Source organism: Pogoniulus pusillus, chromosome 5 (assembly GCF_015220805.1).
Source record: "Pogoniulus pusillus isolate bPogPus1 chromosome 5, bPogPus1.pri, whole genome shotgun sequence".
NCBI lineage: Eukaryota > Metazoa > Chordata > Aves > Piciformes > Lybiidae > Pogoniulus > Pogoniulus pusillus.
The window spans coordinates 15,620,641-15,641,313 of NC_087268.1; the positions used below are offsets into that span (position 1 = coordinate 15,620,641).

Consider the following 20,673-nt stretch of genomic DNA (forward strand, 5'->3'; position numbering starts at 1 on the left):
CTGTTCTCTTTCCTTCACAGAAAGGTATCAGTTTAGAATTTTTTAAGCTTCCAGCTGGAGTAGGTCCTGCAGAGGACAGCTAATTCAAACATTACATCTTCAACCTTCAAGAGAGAGACAGTGTAAATCCAGCCTGTATACTCTACTCCCAAAAATCACATCAGGGAGTTTACATTAAGCCTACCTAAACCATACAAGCAGCCTTGCAGCTATTTTTCCTTGTTTTATCCATACTCCTCTAAGTGGTATCCAGGGACAGAACAAGTGACAGTGGACACAAACTAGAATACAGGAGGTCCCACATAAACATAAGGAAGAAAAAATCTTCACTTTGAGGGTGGCAGAGCACTAGAAGAGGCTGCTCAGAGAGGTCATGGAGTCTCCTTCCCTAGAGGCATTTCAAACCCACCTGAACATGTTCCTGTGTGATTTACTTTAGGTGATCCTGCTCTAGTAGGGAGATTGGACTAGATAATCTCCAGAGGTCCCTTCCAACCCCTACCTTTCTGTGATTATGTAATATTTGGCTGAAGTTTAAAGCACAGGGATGAAAGGAAAGAACCATGCTTCCCTCTTCCCTGCAGCTTCTGTATGCCAGCACCAGGAGCAAGAAGGAATTGATCACACTGACTGGAGTCCCTAGGCCACACACAGAACTGCACACCTGCCCACCTCCAAATCTGCCAATAGCAATACACAAAGATTTGGTAAGGAATTTGGAGCTCTCTGTTTTACAGCCACAACACCACCCCCACCATTGCTTGCTGAAATACCTGCAAGGACTGTGTCTTGCTGCCACATCTGCTCACAGAACCAACAATCATTTCCCACCCATCCACTGTGACAAGCAGAGGGACTTCCACATGCTGCCCTTCAGTACAACAAGCCAAAGTACAGAGACATGGAGCTCGCAGTGTGAGCCTTTTTCCCCCCTGTGTTTGTGTGGCAGGTGCCTCGCAGGTACCTCCTATCTAGCAACTGATGCAAGCCCCGCACTGGATACTCCAAGTCACAGAGCTCTAAATCTAACATGTGTGATGGGACTTAGAGAGAAAAATGAGACCTCTCCAGATCAGAGCCCAGAGATTAATGTGCTTTCTGAATCGTGGCACAACCAGATTCCAGATCCTGCTTGGTCTTGGAGCAGAAACATAGTCTCAGATGTCTTGTATTGAACTGGCTTAGAATCAATCACTGCTTCCTTCAGAAAAGCCATCCTTCCTAGTACCAGTTTTCATTAAGCATCCACATTTGCCCAAGAATTTTCACTAATTCTGGCCTTTAAACAAAAAGTCCCAAATTCTGATCTCTAAACAAACTAAACCATGTCCATCCATTTTTTCCACTCTGGTCAAATTTGCAAATAACAGTAAACAAATAAATAAATAGATATTCACTTCTTGTTTAAGAGGAGTCTCCCTTCCTGTGAATCATAGAACAGTTTGGATTGGAAGGCACCTGAAAGATCATCTAGTTCACAGGATCACAGGATATTAGGGGTTGGAAGGAGATCATCAAGTCCAATCTCCCTGCCAGAGCAGGTCCACATTATCTAGCACAGATCACAGAGGAACGCATCCAGACAGGCCTTGGAAGTCTCCAGACTCCACAATCTCTCTGCCACTAGATCAAGTTGCTTTAAGGCCCTGTCCAACCTGGCCTTGAATGCTTTCAGGGAGAGGCCATCCACAACTTCCCTGGGTAACCTGTTCTAGTGTCTCACCAACCTCACTGTAAAAAAAAAATCCCTCCTAATGTCCATCAGCTGCTGATACTTATGAGGACTGATAGAAAATAGTGCTGCTATCAGACATCTAGAACAGGAATTTTATGGAAAGGATCATTAGGTTTTTCTTCAGAAATTCAGCACATAGCAATACAATCACAAGTTTCCCCACCAACCACTCTCTTCCTTATAGAGCTCTGAGTCTCTCTTTTCCTTTCAGAGCTACAGTTCATGCAACCCACAGAGCAACCCCACACCTCTGTCCTCTACAGCCAGTTGCAGGAATCCGATTCAGGACTTCTTGCTGCTGTGCCATGACTACCTAAAGGAGGTGGCAGCATTTGCTCTGACTTGACAGCTAGGTGCAAAGCAACTGATGTTCTGCTGACGTTAGAATGAGATTAGTAAAATCCCAGAGAACAATGATTAAAAGGTGCTGTAACAAATCCATTTGCTGCATGCAACAAACACAATTAGTAGACAAATTATCTCTCGTGCTCTCTCTCGCCCTGTTCCTCTTTCTGCAGTGAACCAGGACTGAGAACCCTTATCCTTTGGTCTGCAGACATAGAACTGCTTTTTTTAAGCAATACCACTTTTGATAAATGGCCACCGAGCAGCACCCCTCCATCTCCCTCCATGAGTTATGCCACTAAGAGGGCACACAGATTACCCAAATACCTGGAAAACAGTAGGTCCATTGGCCTTCGAGCATGTAGTTCAAGTTCTCCATCTTCATGAGCATGCATCCTACCACCCAACGATGACTCATGTCTGCCAAAAGAGATTCCCACCTTTGGAGTCTCCAGTCTTCTCCCTTTCTTTATCCTTTACTGAATTAATTTCTCCAGTCTCCCAGTTCTCACATGCTGGCACAAATGCAGCCCATTAATTATACTTAAAGTAAAGGAGGGATTTAAAATTAGTTTCAGAATGTATGTATTTCTCAAAGAAGGGATTGTAACCTGAAAAATCAGTTTGTTGCAAACAACTCAAGTTTGCAATATTCCTTATATCCAGCTCAGAGCCAGAGGCCAACAGCACTCATATTAAAGATAAAAAAGAGAGTATATCACCTTTGGAAAAAAGGGGAGGTTTCCCAGGAGAAGTTGAAGGATGTTGCTAGGTCTTGTAGGAAAAAAATGAGAGAGGCAAAAGCCCATTTAGAATTTAGGCTGACCACAGCTGTTAAGGACAATAAAAAATGTTTCTATAAATATTTGAATGGAAGAGAAGGGGCAAGGACAACCTCCAGACCTTATTAGAGAGGGGAATATAGTGACAAAGGATGAGGAAAAGGAAGAGGTGCTTAAACCTTCTTTGCCTCAATCTTCAATAGTGGGACAGGTTGTCTCCAGGACAACTGGACTACTGAAGTGGCAGATGGAGTCAGGGACCAGTATAGTCTCCCTCTAATCCATGAGGAAGAAGGGACCTGCTGAGACACATGGATCCTCACAAGTCCATGGGACTGGATGGGATCCACCCTAGTGTGCTGAGAGAGCTGGCAGCTGAGCTGGCCAAGCCACTCTCCATCATTGATCAACAGTCCTGGCTCACTGGAGAGGTTCCTGAAGACTGGAAGCTGCCAGTGTGGTGCCCATCCACAAGAAAGGTTGAAACGAAGAACCAGAAAACTACAGAGCTGTCAGCCTGACCTCAGTGCCAGGCAAGGTCACGGAAGAGGTCATCTTGAGTGCCATCACAAAGCACCTACAGGATGGCCAAGGGATCAGGGCCAGCCAGCAGAGGTTTAGGAAGGGCAGGTCCTGTCTCACCAACCTGATCTCCTTTTATGATCAGGTTACCTGCCTGGTGAATGTGGGGCAGACTGTAGATGTAGTCTTCCTGGACTTCAGCAAAGCCTTTGACACTGCCTGCCACAGCAAGCTCCTGGCCAAGCTGGCAGCTTGTGGCTTGGACAGACTCACTCTGATATGGGTCAAGAACTGGCTGAAGGCTGAGCTCAGAGAGTGATGGTGAATGGAGCCACATCCAGTTGGCAGCTGTCACAAGTGGTGTGCCCCAGGGATCAGTGCTGGGCCCAGTCCTGTTCAATATCTTTACTGATTATCTGGTAGAGGGGATTGAGTCCAGCATTAGTAAGTTTTCCAATGACACCAAGCTAGGAGCAGGTGTTGATCTGTTGGAAGGTAGAAGAGCCCTGCAGAGGGACCTAGACAGACTGGATGGGTGGGCAGAGGCCAATGGGATGAGATTGAACAAGGCCAAGTGCAGGGTTCTGCACTTTGGCCACAACAACCCCAAGCAGCACTATAGGCTGGGACCAGAGTGGCTGGAGAGTAGCCAAGAGGAAAGGGACCTGGGGGTGCTGGCAGATAGTTGGCTGAAGATGAGCCAACAGTGTGCCCAGGTAGCTAAGAGAGCCAATGGCATCCTGGCCTGTATCAGGAACAGTGTGGACTGTAGGATGAGGGACGTTATTCTTCCTCTGTACTCAACACTGGGGCCGATGTCCATTTCTAGGCCACTCAATTCAAGAGAGATATTGAGGTGCTGAAACCTGTCCAGAGAAGGGCGACGAAGCTGGTGAGGGGCCTGGAACAGAGCCCTGTGAGGAGAGGCTGAGGGAGCCAGGGTTGTTTAGCCTGGAGGAGAGGAGGCTGAGGGGTGACCTCATTGCTGTCTACAATGACCTGAAGGGAGGTTGTAGCCAGGTAGGAGTTGGTCTCTTCTACCATGCAACCAGCAATAGAACAAGGGGACACAGTCTCAAGTTGTGCTGAGGGAAGTATAGGTTGGATGTGAGGAGGAAGTTGTTGCCAGAGAGAGTAACTGGCATTGCAGTGGTCTGCCCAGGGAGGTGGTGGAGTCACCACCCCTGGAGGTGTTCAAGAAAAGACTGGATGAAGCATTTATTGCCATGGTCTAGATGACTGGATAGGGCTGAATGCTAGGTTGGACTAGATGATCTTGGAGGTCTCTTCCAACCTGGTTGATTCTATGATATTGCACTATATTTGACCTTCCACTGTGCTAGGTGGCAATGGGGTACAGATGTCATTATCAACAGCAGCTTGCACATACCAAGACTAGTCATAAGTCCAAGCTAAGAATCATTGACTTCCAACCAGCTGTTGATATACTTTGTTCCCTGGCACTGCTGGGCTGCTGAGACCATCAAAACTATCCCTGCACTGACTGGGAAAGATCCAGCAGCAGTTACCAGTCTGAACTATATGCAACATGAAATAGTACTTGCTTCCTGTCCAGCAAACAGATTGCAGTTTGTGTAGTCCTATACCTGAGCTAATAAACTGTGATGAACTCTCTCTTGGTTGGCATCCATGGCACAAATAATCTTGATTCTGGATAATCTCCATTATATATCCTGGGTTTTTCCCTCAAGCTTGCAATACCTTTCACCTCTGGAAGTTTGTGGTGCCAACCAGCACAGCAGCCACTACAAAACTTGATATCAATTTAGTCTGCTCTCTTGACAGAAAGGTGTTAAAATGAGCAGCTGCCACCACTCACTTAGCTTTCACTGTTCACTTCATGCTGTAAGCAAGATAAGAGCACACCAGTTGGCTGATTCCTACCTACCACAAATCATTCTGCTCATCTCATACCACCTTGTTGCACTTCTGCCTTCTTCATAGGCTCACCTTCCTCCATTCATAGATGGGCCTGAGAGAGCTCAATTCTTGTGACGTAGAATCACAGAGTCATTGAATGCATTGAGTTGGAAAGTACCTCAAAAGGTCATCTAGTCCAACTCCCTCTGCAATGAGCAGGGACAACCCCAACTACATTAGGTTTCTCAGAGCCCCATCAAGCCTGATCTTGAATGTCTCCAGGGATGGGACCTCTGCCACCTCCCTGGGCAACCTGTTCATCACCCCCATAGTATAAAACTTCTTCTCAATGTCCAATCTAAATCTACCCTTCTTTAGTTTAAAACATGTCCCCTTGTCTTGCTGCTCTGTACACCTGTTAACAGTCAATCTCTGGCTCTCTTGTAAGTCCTCTTCAGGTGTTGAAATGCTGCTATAAGGTCTCCCTGAAGACTTCTCTTCTCTGGGTTGAACAACCCCAACTGTATCAACCTGTCTTCACAGGGGAGGTGCTTCAGCCCTCTGATCATTCTTGTGGCCTTCTTGTGAACCTATTCCATCAGACCCATTTAAACCAGGAATGCTGCAAACTAAACCATACCAGTTTCTGACTAGTCCACTGTTGGGCTAACATTCTGAAAACATGCAAGATAAAGAAAGAACAGAGGATATTTACTTACCACATGTGGCAAAAGGAAACCTTGCAAAGCCTAGCTCAGCTTACAGGACAAAGTTACAGATACTGGGATTTCATCTAACTGGATATCCAGTTGGACGCATTTGCCCACAGATCAGACAAATATGAATGAGTACCCCAATAAACAAAAGAGGAAAAAGGTTTTAGATTTAAGCTCTTGATATCAAGATTCCTCACGCATCTGCTTTTTGCCAGTATCTGCGTCATAGTAGAAATAATGCAAGGCAAGAAAGAAAAATGCTTTAAAGAATATGGTTCTTTGTCAGACTGGAAATATTAGCTGTGATTCAGAAATTAATGGCAGCATAAAAATCTATTAAGGCATCTAGACTGTCTCTCCAGGGACCTTTTCAAGCTTGTAGTGCACGGCTTATTCTCCGGGGCTCTGCCCAGCCAAACTTCAGATGTCCCAAATGACAGCAATTCCACCACGATTCTATTTCACCACATAATCACCTTCTTCCATTAAGTGCATTTTTTCTGTCTTTCCAATTATTTTCCTTTCCCTTCTCTGAATTTTCTACCACAAGAGGCACTTCTAGTTCTCAGTCCACACTAGACAATTCCTCACGCCTTCCCAATATGCCTAGATCAGTAGCATAGCTCCTCTTTAGTTATTTAGCCAAAACAGCTATATATTTAGCTCTCACAAGCATTCCTCATAAGTCTGTCCCTCCAGCCCCTTAATCATTCTCCTTGAAATCCTCTGAATTCCCTCTAATTTTGTTTACATCTTTCTGGAATTGAAGTGCCCGGAACCAAGTGCAGTAAACAACAACAGCTCGTTATCTGGCTAGACTGTAATTCTGGTGATCACAGCACAGGCCACACACATGCCATTGCACACAGACACATGCACATGCTCATCCTCTGGTATAGACATGGCATCAATATGGGATGCAAGTCCCTTGTGATGGGACATCAGCTGAGATTCTTTCAAGGAAGTGCAACTCTAAAAGTGGAAGTACATCGTCACAGAATCAGTCAGGGTTGGAAGGGATCAGAAGGATCATCTAGTTCCAACCCCCTGCCATGGGCAGAGACACCCTACCCTAGAGTAGGCTGCACACAGCCTCATCCAGCCTGGCCTTAAACATCTCCAGGAATGGGGCTACAACCACCTTGCTGAGTAACCCATTCCAGGCTCTCACCACTGTCATGCTGAACAACTTCCTCCTCACATCTAGTCTGAATCTTCTGACCTCCAGCTTTGCTCCATTCCTCCTAATCCTGTCACTACCTGATAGCCTAAAAAATCTCTCCCCAGCTTTTTTGTAGGCCCCCTTCAGATACTGGAAGGCCACAATAAGGTCACCTTGGAGCCTTCTTTTCTTCAACTTTCATTTAAATGAGTGAATTTGTGCTACTCTTTTCTCCAGTTTTACAATTCCCAGTTTGTCCAGGAATGGTCAGAAGCCAAGCTGAATAAATATTGGACTTTAGGAGGAAGTTCTTCACAATAAGGGTAGTGAAACACTGGAACAGGTTGCACAGACCCCATCCCTGCACACAATCAAGGTTAAACTTTATAGGGCCCTGAGCTGCCAGATCTAGTTAAAGATGTCTCTACTAACTGAGCAGGGTTGGACAAGATGACCTTCAAGGGTTCCTTCCAACGGAAGGCATTCTATGATTCCCATTATCCAATGCAAACACAATCCATAGCATACTCTAAACCCCTTCTACATGATGAGCACTCCACACATTCCAGTCCCATCAAGAAGTTGAGGATCCCATCAGAAAAGGGTCACTTTTACTACTGAGCCACTGAGGCAAGCATGGAGATTCTGCACCCACTGCTATCTTTCCTCACTACTGTTTTGGCTGCTTCTGCTGCTTCATCACTGTGTGACTCCTTCTTCCCTCATCTTTGTTAAGGTTATTATATTTCTGTATAGATCATAGAATCAACCAGGTTGGAAGAGACCTCCAAGATCATCCACTACAACCTAGCATCCAGCCCTAGCCAGACAACTAGACCACAGCACTAAGCGCCTTATCCAGGCTTTTCTTGAACACCTCCAGGGATGGTGACTCCACCACCTCCCTGGGCAGCCCATTCCAATGCCAATCACTCTCTCTGTGACAAACTTCCTCCTAACATCCAGCCTATACCTCTCCCGGGTGGTAGCTTATTCTCTTTATATTGTTATATTTAAACTATAAGAAATATAATTTTGTTTTTCCCTGACTTTCCAAAAATCTGTGTTGTAATGAGTTTATTCTACTGGAAGGGGGATCCACCCTAACCCAGGACACACACACTTAGCTGACTGTATTGAAAAAATCTTTTTCCCAAAGATGCATTGGCAGGAGAAGGTCAGACATAACACTCCATGGAAATACATGGTGTGATATGCCCCCAAGGATGGTTTTCCAGCTCTCTGTAGACTCAGTACAGACACTCAACTCAGGTTATACTTTCAAGCTTTTAGGCTGGAGTTTTTGTTTGGGTTGGGGTTTGTTGGGTTTTTTTTGGTCACAACTGTAAAGGCCACAACTTTCAGAATATTTTGTTTTAGATGAAAATTGAGACTTTGATCTAATCTTATGACAGAAGATAACACATTGCAGAAAAGCCTTTAAGAATTTGTGCCTTAATCTGTTCTTGGAACTTGAGTTGGAATTTTTCCAATAAAACACCTTTTTTGTCTTTATTAGAAAATTGTCAATTTAGCAAGCCAGAAATAATCTGCAAAACTTTCTGCTTTGCTTCAACAAAACACTGGTGAACTTCAGCAAAGTTCAGCAAGAAACCCATCAAGGTTCCTACAGTTCCCAGGACACCTGTAAGGTAGCTAAGGCATCAAGCAAAAGTGACATCTACACAAGAAGGGTTCTTCTAGACCAAGACCCTCCTATGCTTTCCCTGTAAATTTGAAATCCTCTTCTCACATATCATCCTCAGGTCAGCACAAACCTTAAAATTTGGCATTTTAAGGATCCCTGCTATGCGGTAAAGAAAGCAGCATTTTGAAGTCTTCTATCTTCCCAGTACCTTTCACACAGCCATTTCTCATTCCCAGTAGTCCCAGCTATGCTTCAGCACCAGGAATAGCTTGGGATGTCTTCTTTCACTTTCTGTAGTTGATTGAGTTGATTTGAGCAGCAAGAGGAGGGAAGAAGACTAGTCACTCTCCAAGCTGACCAAAGGGTGAGCAGAGTCTACAAATAGGGGTCCTGTGAGGTCCACTGAAGCCTGAAGAAATGCTTGCTGCTACAAAGCTTTACATCAGGACAGAGACAGTAAGGCCAGCCAGAATGGCCTTTTCTCCCTTTCCTTTATGCACACAGCAGACTAGAAGAGAAGGAACTGCTGACCTTAGCTCTAGGTCCCTCTGAGGCAATGCCACAGCTCATTTACCTCATGCTGCAGTGTGACTTTTTTTGTTATTTTATTGGCTGCTCAATCTGTTGCAGCCCTGTAGCTGTTGGATATCACACAAACCAGTCACTGGTAAGTACCTAGGACACGTGGAAATGGAGGAAGTTCTGTACTCTCACTTTGGCTCTCACCGTTTCCTACTTTCCCTCTTTTAGCAGGCCTAGACTACAGCTGTTAATCATACTAGCTCAAGTGATGCAAGATATTTTCTTTGAATCATTGAGAAATCACCATGAACGAAGGACCAAGCTGATCCAGCGCACTGATCCTCCCAGACAAATAGCTTCTCTCCCTCTACAGAAGAGCTGGGGAAAGTGCAAAATAAAGGGGATGCCTGCAGTCAGGTCTATTCTGCTTTTACTCAGCTACCTATATTTGAGACTTGACATAATACAGCTGTCCTGGAGAGGATCCATGCTGTTGTGGTAGTTAAATCAACAAGGCTGTGTTGATACAGGTACAGCCAAAGTGCAGACTTGCTAGTTTACTGGTTCAGGTTACATCCAGCCCAGAAATCCCTTGCTCATGCAGTGCACATTAGTGTGGCTGCATAAGAAAGATTGGCTCAGTTGTGCTATTTTTTAATATGTTGATCTAACTAAAACTGCACTTGTAAGAAACCCTTCTTTTATCCTCTGCTTTTTCCTATTCTCAGAAACTCTTCCATGAAAGTGCAGGAGTCAAATGTGTCCTTTCCACTCTCTACACTGTATTTTCATGCCCAGGTGACTGAAGCATGACTAAGTTGCCATCTTACAGTGAGACTATCACAGAAAGATGAGCAGGGGTAGCTAAGCCACAGTAACAATCCTGTTTCACTGTAACAACCTCTTGCCATGTCAAGATAGGATGCAAATCTGCTATGAATAATGGTCACTCCAAAGGCACAGCTACACAGATATTCCTATCGGTAATGATGCTGCACTCACCTATTGAACTAACATTGCATAACACATCCCTCGCACAAAACAGCTCTGAAACAGATTTGTTAACACGGCACAGGCCGTGACGTTTTCTGTCACATGCACATATTCAAACACACACATGTATCACAGAATTCTTGGGATTGGAGGGGTCCTCCAAAGTCCAACTCCCCCCAACAAAGCAGGATCATCTAAAGCAGGCAACACAGAAATGCATCTAGGTGAGTTTTCAAAGTGTCCAGGGAAAGAGACTCCACAACCTCTCTGGGCAGCCTGTTCCAGTCTTCTGTCACTCTCACTGTAAAGAGGTGTCTCCTCACTTCAAGGTGGAACCTACTGTGTTCCAGCTTGTACCTATTGTTCCTTGTCCTATCACCAGGCACCACTGAAAAGAAACTGGCAGCTTCATCTTGACACCCACCCCCAGATATTTATATGTGTTGACAAGATCGCCTCTCAGCCTTCTCAGGACCAAACAGCCCTAGCTCTCTCAGTCTTTCTCCACAGGAGAGATGTTCAAGTCCCATAGTCATCCTTGTAGCTCTCTATCTGTCTCTCTCCAGCAGATCTCTGACTCTCTTGGACATCCCAAAGCTGGGCACAATATCCCAGATTTAGGCTCACTGGAGCAGAGCAGAGGGGAAGAAGAATCTCCACAGACCTGTGGTATTCGTTCTTCTCAGTGCACCCTAGGATGCCATTGGCCCTTTTGGCTACTAGGGTACATTGCTGTTCCATGGATAACTCACTGTACACTAGGACTGCAAGTTCCTCCTCCATTGGGCTGCTCTCCAGCAGGAAGACTCCTAGTCTGTAGTGATGTCTATCTTCTGTTTTATATGTGCATCTTCCCAAAAGCCAAACAAGATATATCCAAAGATCTCTGATTATACTCCCATGCATAGGTCAAGCGTACAGGAAGAAATCATAGAATCAACCAGGTTGGAAGAAACCTCCAAGATCATCCAGTCCAACCTATCACCCAGCCCTATCCAATCAACTAGACCATGGCACTAAGTGCCTCAGACAGACTTTTCTTGAACACCTCCAGGGATGGTGCCTCCACCACCTCCCTGGGCAGCCCATTCCAATGGGAAATCACTCTCTCTGTGAAGAACTTCTTCCTAATATCCAGCCTATACCTACCCTGGCACAACTGGAGACTGTGCCCCCTTGTTCTATTGCTGGTTACCTGGGAGAAGAGGCCACCCCCCACCTGGCTAGAATGCCCCTTCAGGTAGTTGTAGACAGTAATAAGAAATGGCATTGGATGTTGCAATATGAGCAATCCCATTGCACAACAAAGCAGATTTATGAGGCAGAGTGGATGCTCTTACAAGCAGATGTACCACAATGACACAGAGATAAACACTGAAGTCCCCACAGACGCCCCTTGAAATTACCCCTCCTTCCTGTCAGCCAACCCCTACCTGCCTGTCAGAAACTCCAGTACATATCCACATGGTGAATTTTCATGTTGCTTACATGAATGGAAGTTCAGTAACATGGTGCACCGGCTGCAAAGCTCATGGTCAGAAAAAAAGCCTTGATCTCACTCCATTCAGCTTTCAGTCAACAGCTGAGGGCTAAGCACAGCCAGGTTCTACATAGGTGCAGCAGCTGGAAGGCATGCAGAAAAATATTAATAGTTATTGTCCTAGCAGGTTGTAAGGATTAATTGATCCAGACTGCAACTCACCATCAGTGTAAGCGTTAAGGGGCAGAGGGGAGCGAGCTGTGATTACACACTTACATTGCATACTCACATCTTGGTGGCTGCGTGCTGATATCCTATTGATTTCCTAGTTGGAAAGCTCCACAGCCTTCCATTTGTCTCTTTGCTTGTTCCCTTGCTCATCCTACTGCTCATGACCTGCCTGTCACATGTTCCCCCTCCCAATGGCCAAAACCACATCACCGAAAAAGGTGAGGGTCACATTCTTTGTGGAAGACCTCTGTCAAACCCAAAAGAAATGGAGAAACCTGCATCCGTGAAAACAAAAAAGAAAGCAACAATCAACCCCTCAAAAAGGCCACAACACACCAGCCTGCTTTAATCCAACACGTATATCCTTGTCATGCCCCCAAAACCATCTCCTCCCAGAGATGCCATGCAAAGTCCAGTACCTATACAGACAACAAACATAGGGCCCATTTCACTTAGCATATAGGCAGAGAGATTTTTTTCCCTTGAGCTTTAAGATAGCAGATATGGCTAGCAAGACTATTCATTGTGAGCCCCCACAAGCCTTCACAGGGAGAATATTTCTTTGGCTCAGAGATATTAAAGCTGAAGTGCTAATCCTTCTCATTTCATGCAGGTGAGCAGGACAATGCTGCCCCACTGGCATGCAGTCTGCTGGAGGGAACTCAAGAGTAATGCCTCCTCTTCCAAGATATCCAACATCAGCCAAAGCATCACAGTGCAATGGTATTACATGGAATCAAGCATAGACTTCTCTTTTTTTTGATTCCCCTCACCCATTTCTATAAGGATTATGAATTCCCAGCATTTCTTCTTCCCTTCCATGCTGGCTGCAGGGATCTCTGCCCTTCTCTAACACCAGGAGAGAGACATATCTCATATGCTTGCCCACACATGCCTTTATCTGCTCTCTCAGAATGGGACAAGGCAGTCCGAGCTGTGCTTGATTATTTTGTTTTAATTTATTGTTTTTCCCCTGGATAGAAAGACAGCATTTTGGCAAATGGAAAGCCATTTCTCATTGAGTCTGAACAGCATCTAAAACTATGTCACACACATCTTTAAGGAAAAAGGGATAATGAAGAGACTAAGATTCATGCTTCCTGTGGGAACTGGAGACAACAGAACTACATCCTCCCAGCATCAACCTGTATGCAAAGTAGATAACTTTGGCAAAACACTTGCCCATGTGTAGTCTGGAGAAGAGGAGGTTGAGGGCAAATCTCATTGCTCTCTACAACTACTTGAAATAAGGTTGTAGGGATGTGGAGATTGGTCTCTTCTACCTCGTGTCAAGTAATAGAACAAGCAGAAGTAGCTTGAAATTGAAATAGGGAGGTTAGTCTGGATTTTAGGGAAAAATGTCTTTAATCAGAGAGTGGCCAGACATTGGAATAGCTTGCCCAGGGAGGTGGTGGGGTCCCAGTCCCTGGACGTGTTCAAGAAATCCGCAGACATAACATTTCAAGACATAGTTTAATGGCCTTGGGGATGTAAGGTCAGTGGTTGGACTTGATGATCCTAGAGGTCTTCTCCAACAAAAACAATTCTATGATTATTTAATATCCAAAAGCACACATAGAAGATTTTCCCCAGACTCTTCCATGATGCCTTTGTCTGACATCATTGTGAATGTCACTCAGGTTATTCAGTCCTTTAATAATCTCTGTCAACCAACCATCTCAGCTGATCCTCTTCCACAAGAAAGCCCACCAGGTGTTCAGACCTGCCTACAAAAGTAGGCTTTTATAGAATCACAGAGTCGTTAAGGCTAGGAAAAACCTCTGAGACCATGAAGTCCCACAATCCGACACCACCATGCCTATTAAGCCATGTCCCGAAGTGCCACATCTACACATTTAACACTTCCAGAGATGGTGACTCCACCACTTCTCTGGGTAGTCTGCTCCAATGCTTCCTTGCATTCACTCTTAATCACCTTTTTCCACCTGTTTTCACACACAGGTCAGCAAGAGACATCTGATTACCATCTTCCCCATTTAACTACACTGAGCACCCTCCTGCTGCTGGACTTACATCACATTTGGACTGACACATTAATGTTCTTGCTTTTACTCATCCTTAAGCAAATCCTCTTGCATGAGCTATATCTAGTGAGTGAATGGGATAGTCCACACCAGCAAGGCAAAGGCCTTGGCCAAGAGTTTACAGGAGACACAACTGGAGCACAGTAAAATCATGAACTTCCAAAGCATTGGCTCTGCTATCAGCCTAGGATGACAGCAACCATATTCCTCAATCTGACTGGGAGGAGCTCTAGTACTTGCAGATGAAAAAGGAATTAAAAAGAGTAACTTTTAAAGGCCATTAACATACACACAGGTTCTCACAGGCTGAAATAGAGCATCCACAAATACAAGGACTAAAGTATTTGTTGCAAGACTAGTGAAACTCTTGTGGGAATGGAGATCTTTGAAACTAAAAGATGAAGCAAAGTTTACGTTACCATAATAAAGCCCTTTGAGGAGGTAGTCGAGTGCTGATATTTACAACAGCTAGGGGAAATGAGTCCTTACTAGTGTGGTAATTATTGACTCAAATGGTCTGCAATCACTGGGACAGGACTGGAAGAAACACTTGGGATATCTTTTTAATGCTCCCTGTTGGCAGATGAAAAGCCTTCTCTGCCTCTTCCCTGTCTTAAGCCAACAAGAAAGCATTTTGGTTTAGATATTGAATCTCTTCATCATTTAAGGGGATGTAAGGCAGGTGAGTGAGTTGTTACCTCATCAATACAGGCCAGCTTGTGAGAGCTTCCCCTGTCTTATTTGACAGAGTTGCGAACAGAGAGGAAGAAAAGCATATTCAGGTGATTAGGAAAAGTATTTTCATTCTCCAGTCAGCAATATCTAAATGTTATCTAACTGTATCCCCATCACCCTACACTGTTGCCCGTACACCGCAGCATCACCACTTGCACACACATACATTCCTACTCCTCCCTCTGTTCTCCCCATCCATTACACATTATCAGCACAGAAACACTTGGGCACATACTTCCATCCTTATAGATTGCACAAGCCTCATGCATGAGCAAACACATCATTTTTCACACCTGCATTCCCAAGTATATAATAAAACATAAGACTTCACAGATAATGTTTGTACTGCAATACCAACCTAATGCACGCTATTCCACTTACCCAAGTGTTTCTGTGATGTCTTTCATCAGACTCATTCCCCATTTATGAACACCCTGGAGCAGCTCAAAAACTACATTATAAATAAGTGTTGCCCCTGCTATGCAGAGCAGTTCTGCATGTCCTTTTCTAAAGCATATACTTCACTAAATTGGCTCTGGATGTAGCTTTATTTGTTTGGACAGCATAAAATGTCCTGCGATTAACCAATGAGGCGAAGTTGTAGAGAAGGAGAAAAAAAAAAGAAAAAGATGGGATTAAATAGAAAATTCCTGATAGGAAACAGCTGTTATTTTTTCAAGAGAAAGAGTTTGCTGAGAAGAATTTGCAACGGAAAGAAACGCTGAAGAAAACAGTGTATAATTTCTCAAGCCATTCATTTTCAAAATACAATGTTCGGGGAGGAGAATCAAAATTACTTTTCATATTGAAAACTAACTTAGAGTAATAGTAGGTAAAAGTGAAAGCATCAACGAAAATATCTTTTAAATTATAAAAAAGGTGAATTTTATATACTCATATAATTTTGTTTCTCCTCCTTATCCCTACAGACCTACATTTTTTGACTTGAAGGGAAAAAAAATAGAGATGAAAAATTCAGCTTTTGAGTCTAATTTAAGAATCTGATCTTTATCAGAAGCTACAAGACATACCATGCTAACAGACAAATCCATCTGAGAGGAAAGCTGCAGTATGCCACGAAGAAAAAGCCACCCACCAGTACTGCTGAGGCGTGTAGGTACTTTTATTCCTCTAGCCCCCTCAGGGCAGGAAGGCCAGTGCACCACGCAGGAGGAAAACCCATCCTGACCCTGAGCCACCTTCCTCTGAAGAAAGACTGGGAAGTGCAGCAGCAGAGAAATACAAGAATCCTGAACCATGAAACTAAGGAAACACAGTGATTTCTAAAAATAATGTATGTATATACACACACACACACATATATACACACACATGTATATACATATATATAAATAAATCTCTGTGCAGGACTTGGAGATTCTGACCCAGGGGAGAAGCAGCAAAGCCGGTCTCTGTGCCAAAGCCCCTGATCCCAGGCAGGCTGGGGACAGGCAACCTATTGCATATCCTCTGGCAGAAGCACTGCAGGAGGCAGCCTGTGGTGGCCACTTGGCACTGCAAAGCCCATAGGTCTCTTGCCAGCCTCAGCTGCACTTCCTCCCCTTCACCCCCATTGCCTGTTATTCAGTCTCAGCTCAGCAGTGCCCAGCAGCACTGGCATCAGTCCCCTTCACCATCACATTTGGTGGCTTTGGGAGAACAGAAAAAAGCTGAGGAGCTGCTTTTGTATTCACTGGCACACCCCCAAGTGGACAACAAGGAAAAGGGGGAAGAGAAGGCATGAATAAGTTTCGGGTAGCTTGTAAAGGTGAAGGCTCAGCTGGCTGGCTCTGCGGGGATGTGCTCAGAAAACGCTTGGAAGCAGTCTGACTGGGGTCACTGCCTGTCAGAGCCATTCCTGCAGTTTCTGAGGGCAAGAGCTCCATAAAGTTGTGCTCACCGGGGTTGGAAGAACTGTCCAAGGCTTATTACCACAGCTTTCAGCGAATGACAGCTACTTTGAAACAAGTGTTTGGTGGGTTTGATTTTCTTTTTTTGTGTGTGTGTGTTTTGTATTTTTTTTTAGGGACACAATACTTTCCCACCTCCTTTTAACATCTTCATATTTCTTTGATCCTGCTTATGAGGTGCCCTGCTCTTCCCATACAGCCCCAGTATTCTTCTTTTCCCCATCCTCTCACCCGCTTGACTAGAAAAAGGAAATAATTTCTGGCTGTCAAACTAGATACAGCAGTGGATTGATTCTAGTTTATATTACCTCTGAAGTTTGGGAGAAACAGAAAAAGCAGCTCTAGTTTTGCAGACCCCTCCCATCCCAAAACCCAAGGAGGACAACTGCTTTCTCAGAGAATACCTGGTAAGACAGCCCCCAGAGGACCTTCCTGATGCATTTGGAATCAGAAATAAATGTGGCTGATACAAACGTGGCAATAGCAATTCACTAAAAAAGATCAGTGTCTCTAGTCTGGCATAACCTACAGCTGTAAAGAAGGAGTAAAACAGTTCCTGGTTGTGCTAGCATCAGGATGCTCTGGATGCAACTTGGGGAAAGGTTTGTGGCTTGGAAACACTGTGGAGCAAGCACCATGGACTACAAGCTAGGGCACACGCAGAGAGTGAGGCAGTGCTCTGGGATTTGCCAGGGTCCTCCTCTGGAGCAGAGGGAAGTTTGCATCAAGCTATGCAACTTCACTGTTGAGCAGTAGCTGGTTCTGCTCTTGCCCCACATACATACTATGTGCTGAAAAAAATAAAATCATTCTTCCCTGTCAGAAATAGCCACTTCATAGTGAGGAAGTCAGCTGGAAGGTGCCAGTGCTGGATTCACAATTCAGAGAATGCAAGTCTAAGAGAATATATGTGACAGTGGAAAGCTTGTATATGCAACCCAGAAACAGAAGAAGCGAGACCGTATGAAAAAGACGACTCAGTAAATGTGAGAAGATGATGGATTTCATAGAGAGTGCTCACGGTACTGCCAGATAAGTGTGAGTTGGTGACAGAACACGTGTGACAGGGAGCATGCCTGCATGAGAATTTGCTTAGTTGATGCAAAATAGAAGAGGACAGTGCATGCAAGACTGTGTGTATAAGTAGGAGCAAAGGAACAGTGAGGATGCTGTGGCTGGGTATGTGTCCATGTGTGGCACTCATGCACTAGTATGCACAAGAGTGAGAGATAAAACTGCTGTGTGTGGAGAAGCCAGGCAGAGCGAGATACTTTCTAAGCTGAATATGAATACAAGACCATGAGGCAGAGAGCAGGCCAAAGGAAGTGCATGTATGTTCTTTATTTATATATGTGTATGTATGTGTGCACACATGGAGGCTGGAGCAGCAGGAGAGGCAAAGGATTTATATGCAAGCAACAACGAACACTAGTGTGCAGGATAGAGATAGAGCACAAGAAAAGGCTTGAGGAAGGTGGGGGTGGAGGAGAGAGAAGGGAAGAATGTGAGTATGAGAAAGGCAAAGTGGCACTCCAGGAATCACATGTGCTAGAGAGCTAGAACTGTATGTGCCAGAGTGAGTTAATTCACCTTCCCTGGTATATACATGAGTGTTTAGAGGTGCATGTGTGAAGGGCCACACGAGGGTATATAAGCAAGTGTGGAACACATGCAAGCTGTGATTGTATGTACATATGTGACACGTATTTATACATACAGCATGGGCTGCATTAACCCTTAACTCCTGTTTACTGAAAGCATCTCAGAAACAGCTAACACGCCTGTCATCACTTCGAACTAAATTCCCTACTCACACTTGGCTCTTAAAACAAGAAACCCAGCTGGCAATCCTCCACCAAACGAAACCCCATACCCAACATTTTTTTTTCTCCTGTCTTTCCTCCATCAACTCTTTTTTTATCCCTGCTGGAAGGGAGGACATAATGTATTTGCAGACAGGCTAGAGGCATAGAGGTTCCTCTAACCTCCCCCTCTCTGGGCAAAACCAAAATTAAAATAAAACAGAATTAAAAGAAACTTAGCACTCATTTCACCAGGAAGGTGAAGAATGCAGGAGCATCAGTACTTGTAACCCAAAGTGCTGTGAAACTGTGACTGTGGACGGAGGGGACACCCACCTTCACCCAATCCCTCTTTTCCTTTGCAAATCTTACTGTGCCTCTCTCTCGCTCCCCCCCAGTTCCCTCTCTGCACAAGCGTAAATACAGCAGTAAAGTCAGTCACATGCAGTGCCCTCTAACCATAGGATTCACCATCAGCGATCTCTCCTTGGCTTATTTCCTGCAGGGGGGGGGAAGGCTGGGGGTGGGGGGGGTGAAGCTCCAGCTTCCAGCTCCATGTTTCAGGCCATCCTCAGTCAGTCAACCTCAATTTAAGCAGAATGGTTTGAAGAGGTTGCAAGAAAGAACTCATCACATACCTTGCAAGGAGAAGAGGGACAGGAAGAATCCCAGCACCCAGATACTGTGCAGCCAGTAGGTCCTCATGCTTCTCTCTTACTCGCTTCGCTTCCTCTGCCTTTTTCTCCGTCTCTTTGCTTCTCTCTTTCACAATTTATCTTTTTCTTTTCTCTCTCTCTTTTTTTTTTCCTCTCCTTCTCTCTTCTCAAAGAAAATCGGATTCGTGTCTCCCTTCAGTTCCCCTGGGATCTGCTTTACCAGCTCTGACAATCCAGTTGCAGCAAAAGCTGACCTGTGGTGACCAGATTCCCAAATAACCTCGCACTTTCCTCCTTCAAGTGCTGAAGAAAGGGGCGGGGAGGGGGGCAGGTTAGATGCTCGCCGTAGCCTGCACTGGCTGTAAACACAGAGAATCTCTCTGTCTCTCTCCTGCAGCTCCAACTAAATGCGACTGTACTTAAACAAGCAATGCCTTATAGGACAGCGCTCAGAGCAGAAATGATCCCACCTCTGCCACCTAGTGTTGCAAGCCAGCTCATTTATTTAATTTATATATATATATATATATGTAAATACATATAATATGCTATAGAAATACGGTTCTCTCATTCTTTTGAAAATTTATCTCTTGGATCACAAGTCTATGAACCACACTGGGCTCAGGAGTCCTGAAGGCTCCAGCTGACATGAAGAGGTTATTCAGTGAAGGAATATTCCTCATCACCACAACATGAAACGCAGTAAGGCAGGTTTGATTTCTCAACAGAGTTCTGCTTGACAAATTCTGAAGCAAGGGTCTCTCTGATGCTGGTGTCACTGCTGGGCAGTACATAGGGACCAGAGGGAGATTCACACACACTGATTGTAATTACAGAGCTGCCAAGACCTCCAGGAAAAATAGCAAGCATCAGGCTGCATTAATCTTTGCTGGATCTCCTTTGACTTCCATGCAATCTCAGAGGGACCAGAAGGAATCTTTCTGTGTGGAAAATCCAGCTTGCAAAGCCACTGTTTGTTCACAAAAGTCTTTTCCCACTACCCCTTCTGTCAAATAGAGGTTCCTCCTGCCATACACAATACAAACTCCCCCCCCCCCCCCCCCCCCCCCCCGCCCAAGGAGTAATTAGCTCCTGTAGCTCTATTGTCCCCTAAAATCATTGCCTTTGGTGAGGGGAACAGCAGTACTACTTAACATTCAACTAGGGCTTTTCATCAGTTACTTTCCATGTATTCCACTAAATGCTGTCCTTTTGCAGCTGGGGACATGGAGACAAGGCATCGACATTCTACAAGTACCTGAAAGAAGGTTATGGTGAGATGGGGGCTGGTCTCTTCTCCTTAGTATCAGGTGACAGGAAGAGAGGAAAGGGCCTGAAACTGTGCAAGGGAGGTTTAAACTGGAGACTAGGAAAGATGTCTTTACTGAGAGACGATCAGACATTGAAGTAGGTTTCCAAGGGAGGTGGTGGAGTCACAGTCTCTAGAGATGTTCAAGAAATTCACGGACATGGCCCTTAAGGATACAGCTTAATAGCCATGGTGGTCA

At 44.8% G+C, this 20,673-nt stretch overlaps 1 protein-coding gene across 1 annotated transcript in view; it reads right to left on the bottom strand.

The window, feature by feature from the left end:
* Positions 1 to 19,607, bottom strand: part of LSAMP (limbic system associated membrane protein) — a 1,399,195-nt gene extending 1,379,588 nt beyond the window's left edge. The window contains exon 1 of the mRNA XM_064143281.1: positions 19,148 to 19,607. Within this exon, the coding sequence (XP_063999351.1) occupies positions 19,148 to 19,214 (67 nt within the window). The 5' untranslated portion in view covers positions 19,215 to 19,607. The remainder of the gene's footprint in view (positions 1 to 19,147) is intronic.
* Positions 19,608 to 20,673: the final 1,066 nt, after the last annotated feature.